This window comes from Salvelinus sp. IW2-2015, unplaced genomic scaffold (genome assembly GCF_002910315.2).
Source record: "Salvelinus sp. IW2-2015 unplaced genomic scaffold, ASM291031v2 Un_scaffold1048, whole genome shotgun sequence".
Classification (NCBI taxonomy): Eukaryota; Metazoa; Chordata; class Actinopteri; order Salmoniformes; family Salmonidae; genus Salvelinus; species Salvelinus sp. IW2-2015.
In genome coordinates, this window is record NW_019942703.1 from 98,919 (window position 1) to 105,975 (window position 7,057).

General features: G+C 41.2%; 1 protein-coding gene across 1 annotated transcript in view; it reads left to right on the plus strand.

Moving 5' to 3' along the window:
• The window catches only part of LOC112069565 (tandem C2 domains nuclear protein-like), a 16,139-nt gene that overhangs the window by 8,956 nt on the left and 126 nt on the right, over positions 1-7,057 (plus strand). The window contains exons 5-6 of the mRNA XM_070438588.1: positions 4,009-4,112; positions 6,930-6,991. Of these exons, the coding sequence (XP_070294689.1) occupies positions 4,009-4,112; positions 6,930-6,991 (166 nt within the window). The remainder of the gene's footprint in view (positions 1-4,008; positions 4,113-6,929; positions 6,992-7,057) is intronic.

Sequence of the window (7,057 nt, forward strand, 5' to 3'; positions counted from 1 at the left end):
CCCCAGAGAGAGATGTAATATCCATCGACTAACGCCTGTACTGTAATACCTGCCGATGTAATATCACCCTAACCTGTACTGTAATATCACCCTAACCTGTACTGTGAATATCACCCTGGCCCTGTATGTAATATCACCCTGACCCTGTACTGTAAATATCACCCTAACCCTGTACTGTAATATCACCCAACAGACTGTACTGTGTAATATCACCCTAACCGGTACTGTAATATCACCCTAACCTGTACTGTAATTACCCTAACCCTACCGTACTGTAATATCACCCTAGGGGTAATATCACCCTAACCCTGTACTGGTAATATCACCCTAACCTGTACTGTAATATACCCTGGTCCTGTACTGTATAATCACCCTAACCCTGTTACTGTAATATCACCAACCCTGACTGTAATATCACCCTAACGCTTGTACTGTAATATCACCCTAACACCTGTACTGTAATATACTATAACCTGCTGACTGTAATATCACCTAGACACTTACTGGTAATATACCAACACTACCCTGTGACTGTAATTATCACCCTAACACAACTCGCTGTACTGTAATATCACCGCTAACCAACTGTACTGTAATATCACCTACCTTACTTGTAATACACCTAACCTGTAACTGTAATATCAGCAACTGTCTTAATATCACCTAACACTGTACTGTATACCAACCCTAGACCTGTACTGTATATCTCATACATAGTATGTATACAACCCCTAACCGCCTGTACTGTAATTACCTAACCTGTACTGTAATATCACCCTACACTGTACTGTACATATCACCGCTAACCACTGTACTGATAAAACCCTAACCCTGTACTAGTAATATCACCCTATACCTGTATGGTAATAATCACCAACCTACTAACACTAAACTGTAATATCACCTCTAACCCTGTACTGTAATATCACCTAACCTCGTACTGTAATATCACCTAACCCTGTACTGTAATACCACCCTAATAACCCTGTCTGTAATATCACCTAACCCTGTACTGTAATACCACATATACTGGTAGCTGTATATCACCCTAACTACTGTCTGTAATATCACCTAACCCTGTCACTGTAATTCACCCTAACCCTGTACTGTAATATCACCCTAAACATGTAACTGTATATCACCCTAACCTGTACTGTAATATCACCCCTAACACTGTACTGTAATATCACCCTAACACTGTACTGTAATACCACCCTAACACTGTACTGTAATATCACGCCTAACACTGTAGCTGTAAATACCCTACACTGCTAAGATCCACTCTACTGCTGTAATGTAACAACGCTAACGCTGTACTGTATATTAACCTAGAACACTGTAGCTGCGTAATATCACCCTAACACTGTACTGTAATATCACCCTATACACCTGTACTGTAATACCACGCCTAACACTGTACTGTAATATCACCCTAAACATGTACTGTAATACCGACTGAAACACTGTACTTGTTACTGTATATCCCACCCTACTTAGATTCACCTAACACTGTACTGTAATACACGACGCTACTGAGTCACTATACCCTGTATGGTACATATCACACTTAACGCGATACCGCTATGTACGTAAGATCCTCACACGAACGTTAGTTAACAGCACATGTACTGTAATATCACCGCTAGACCCTGTACTAGTAATAATACACCGCTAACCCTAGTAGCTAGTAATATCACCCTAACGACTGAAACCACCTAATGTACTGTAATATCACCGGCTAACATGTACTGTAAATATCCCCCTGACCGTACCTGTGATATTCCACCTAGGACCCTAGTACTGGTAATACTGCACCCTGACCTGTACTGTAATATATCACGCACCTGACTGTAGGACGGAGCTGAACCCTGGTAGCTGTAATATGCACCTACATGTCTAATCACCCTGCATTACTTACTGAATATCACCCTAACACTGTACTGTAAGTATCACCTGGCCCTGTACTAATAATCACCTACCTGTACTGAATAACCCCTACCCTGTAACTGTAAGTATCGACCCTAACGCCTGTAGCTAGTAAATCACCTAAACCGCTAACGCCTTGTACTAATAAATATCACCTACCTGTACTGTAATATCACCGCCTCCCTGTACTGTAATATCACCCTAACCCTGGTACTGTAATATCACCCTAACACTGTACTGTAATATCACCTACACACGTTACTGTAATATCACCCTAACCCTGTACTGTAATATCACCCTACCCTGTACTGTAATATCACCCTAACCCTGTACTGTAATATCACCGCTACACTGTACTGTAATATCACCCTAACACTGTACTGTAAATATTGCACCGCTGACACCTGTACTGTAATATCAACCCTAACACTGTACGCTGTAATATCACCCTAACCCTGTACTGTAATAATCACCCTAAACCCTGTACTGTAATATCACCTGACCCTGTACGTAAATCACCCTAGACCCTGTACTGTAATATCACCCTAACCCTGTACTGTAATATCACGCCTAACACTTACTGTAATATCACCGCTAAACACCTTACTGTAATATCACCCTATACCTGTACTGTAATATCACCTAACACCTTACTGTAATATCACCGCTACCTGTACTGTAAATACTCGACCACGGGCTACACTAACCCTGTACTGTAATATATCACCCTAAACCTTACTGATGAATATCACCCTAACACGTACTGTAATATCACCCTAACACCTTACTGTAAATACCCTAACCTGTACTGTAATATCACCCTAACCCTGTACTGTAATATGCACCCTGCACCTACTGTAATATCACCCTAACCTGTACTGTAATATCACCCTGACCTGTACTGTAATATCACCCTAACCCTTACTTAATAGTCACCCTAACCTGTACTGTAATATCACCCTACCCTGTACTGTAAATATCAACCCTACAGCCCTTACTGTACTATCACACCCTAACCTGTACTGTAATATCACCCTAACACCGTGCTATATATACCCTAACCCTGTACTGTAATATCACCCTAACCCTTACTGTAATATCACCCTAACCTTACTGTATATACCCTAAACACCTACTGTAATATCACCGCTAACACTTACTGTAATATCACCCTAACCCTTACTGTAATATCACCCTAACCTGTACTGTAATATCACCCTAACCCTGTACTGTAATATCACTAAACCCTGTACTTAATTCACCCTAACCTGTACTGTAATATCACCCTAAACACCTTACTGTTATCACCTATCCTGTACTGTAATATCACCCTAACACTGTACTGTAATATCACCCTAAATGTACACCTAACTGTCTGTAATAAGTGCACGGTATGAGGCTTGATGCTCGCTTTCCAAATAGATGTTGAGGGTCTGATCTCCTAGTGACATGATCATCGATGCTCGACTGCTGCTCATACCAGTAATAAATGCTATCATTTAAACTGACTACCGGTATCTGGGAGTTGTTGTCTAGAGCGCGTGTACCAAGACCTGAGTAGGCACATTTGCTACTTAACGGAACAGTTTTTGTAACAAAACTATCCGTGGAGTTGAAAATGCGATGGAAAAAAATGTGTATTCGGTACATTAAAAAAAAGGTACATTTTGTTGGCACTATATCACGCACAGATTAAAAATAAATAATCTGCAACAAGTCAGTTTGGTGGAAACACCACGGGTGGAAAAATTCACATATATTCTTTATGTAGATTTTTGAATATTAGCATAAAAATCTGTCGCCAATTGGATGCGTGCTGTTTTGCAATAATTTGAATCTGAGCTTCCGTTTGAGATTTTTAAAAATTTTCAACAGTTTGCGGTTATCTACCGTTCCCATTATTATAGCGCTATGGATTTAGTGTGAGGAGAGCCCAAGACCTCTGAAATCAGGTGTAATAACTAGAATATCAGAWAAATAAAATAGAAAATCATCACACTAAGAAAGGTTCACAGTGTATAATTTAGATTTAGATATTCCTGTGTCTTTTAARTTCCGTTTAACCGTTGGCTTGGCTTTCAGGTGGGAATATGAAGACTGGAAGACAGAGTCTGAGCAAATCCATGTTTGATCTGTCCAACTCCAGCCACATACAGGTGAGGTGTTATGTTTATGTAATATTCATTGTAATATTTATTTAACTCGGCACCTGCGAAACCGCACAGTAAACCAAGCCTAACAGCCTAACCTATGAGCTGCCTATATCTGTCCTCTTAAATCATTGTGCGTCACTTGTATCATCAATGTTTTCATTGACCGTTACTCAACTCTCTGTCTGTAAAAGACGGAGCAAATCTCTGTTGATTGTGTTAAATGAAGTGGAAATCAATCACATGTATATGTAGTGTATTACAAAGGGTTTGTTTAAGGCTGTCTGGGTGGGGTTCTCTTCGCTGTATTAGTAAAGGATATCGCGTAGTACGTTGCTGACAGGTGTATAAAATCAAGCACACAGCCATAATCTCCATAGACAAACATTGGCAGTAGAATGGCCGCATACTGAAGAGCTAGTGACATTCAATGTGGCATCGTCTTAGGATGCCACTTTCAACAAGTCAGTTTCGTCAAATTTGGTCCAAGTGCTGTTATTGTAAGTGGAAAAGTCTAGTGAGCAACGCTCAGCCGTAGAGTGGTAGCGCACACAAGTTCACAGAATGAGACCGCCGAGTGCTGAAGCGGGTAGTGCGAAAAATCGTCTGTCCTCGTTGCAACACTCACTACCCGAGTTCAAACTGCCTCTGGAAGCAACGTCAGCTCAATAACTGTTTGCCGTGAGCTCCATGAAATGGTTTGGTGGATGCCAGAAGAAGCTACTGCCCAATGCATAGTGCCAAGTGTAAAGTTTGGGTGGAGGAGGATAATGGTCCCTTTCATGGTTCATGGTTCTGGATGGTGTTTCCCCAGGTGGGCTGTTTAGAATTATGTTTTTCCCACGGTGGTCTGTTTAGAATGGTGTTTTCCAGGTTTGTGTTAGAAAGATGTTTTTCTCGGTGTGCTGTTTAGAATGTGTTTTCCCAGGTGGTCTGTTTAGCGATGGTGTTTTCCCAGGTGGTCTGTTTAGAATGGTGTTTCCAGGTGGTCTGTTTAGATGATTTTCCCAGTGGGCTGTTTAGAATGTGTTTTTCCCTGTGAATTGCATTTTGGCAAACGTTTGAATATTGATGCTTCATGAAATGAGTTGTGGTTCTTGTTTGACATAATCGAAATGTGATTTATGTCCAGACCCTCTAGTGTTGTGTGTGTGTGTGTGTGTGTGTTGTGTGTGTTGTGTGTGTGGACGGTTCAAGGAACTACGGCTGCTCTCCAGGGATCCTATGGGGATGAAGCACTGCTGTCATAACACTGCAATCGGGATAAACACACACAACGTGTTTTTTAAACACTGGACGCAATGTCGCAACAAAAACACAGAGACAACATTGCATGATATCAAGAGAAGTCCAGACATGAACAGGATACTCAAACAGCCTCTCTATTAGTATCTACCGGTATGCATTAATTACACTACCACTAAACACAGCAACAGTTGTAAAGTAGTTTCCCCAATAAGGCTTATAAAAAAACAATACACTAAGGACAGACAAAAACTACTGCGCTACTTTTGACCAGGGCCCATAGGTCACTATAAAAGGCAATATAACGCCATTGAGATGCAACTCACGAGTGCTATTAGTTCGACGGAAGCACTGGAAGTTTTATCACGTTTTTTGACGAGGTTTACGAGAGATTGTAATGTTTCTTGTAGTTTTTGGCGCGAGGACACGGAGTATTCATAACAGCTTCACTATCGCTATATATATATATTACACCTGGGGCCGTGCACACAAAGTGAATTAAGACATCCGGGATAAATGATCCCAGCTGGAGCTCAATGAAGGCAAAAACATGTGCGTCCAGGCTTAATTGGTTGCACAAAGACCAGGCAAGCCAGGATGAGCAGAACACGGATCATTAAACCAGGTGAAACCAATCCTGGATAGGTGTGCGCTCCCGTCACTCAAATAGACCCTGCCACAACACAGATTAACATATTTACCATGCACTAGAGCCCGTACCTTTTCCCGTCGGAAGCAAAATCCATGGAGCATACGAGAGAGGTAAAATATATAATTAAGAAAGGCAACACGCCACAGTGATAGAAGCAAAGAGATAAAGCGTGGCAAAGTATTGCAGACCGCTGAATGCGTAAGTAGTGCACAATTACACATCCCGCTCCGCTGAAACAATCACATATTAAATTTAAATATTTATTCACATCTCAAAAATGCAGTTGTACTGTAATTATGAAACGGTTAAATTTTTATTGAAATGCACTGCGATTGAGTGAAATTGTGTAAAGAATCATCACAACTGTATAAAGCTTGATAAATTTTTTGATATTTTTACTGGAAACAGACAAAATAACCAAGTTAATTTTTTGCAGTTGTGACTCCATTAATGTGTGTGTGTGTGTGTGTGTGGTGTAGATTAAACATGACGGGCCCAAACGGACAATGGCACAGGTCAAAAATCAAAATACAAGAACATTCTGCAGATGGTATGGTCCTGACTAATAGTTTAAGCAAAGGCAAAGCAATATTGCGTACCCAGAAGGTGCCTGCTCACCATTTGTCTGTATGTTTTAGCAGTTTGAAAAAGAATAACCCACAGACAGGCACGGTGGTGGGGTCACCAAAGCTGACCTTACCCCAGCAGAGGAACATGGCCTTGAGCTAAATAAAGGCAGCCCCGTCTTAGAGGGACCTGGGGGGAAGAGACCGAGCATAGGTTCTCCAGAGATGCCACCGACTTCATTAAGGTATGTCCTTCCATCTCTAATGGGATACAAACCCCCACCATGTTTCATTAAAAAATTGGGAATCAATTTTGGGGGGGACCTTTAGTCTTTGAAAAATTTGTTTTACCTATTGCTTGCAGTGTCTGGCAGCACTGTGTTCCGTTAGACCATCCAGCACAAGCACCAGACGATGCTGATCCAGCATGAGACTCCCATCAAAGGCATACTGTAGGCCTGGCTGTCTTTGTCTACTATGCTTCAGATATGAATCGATTAAATGATTGATAGGGTGAA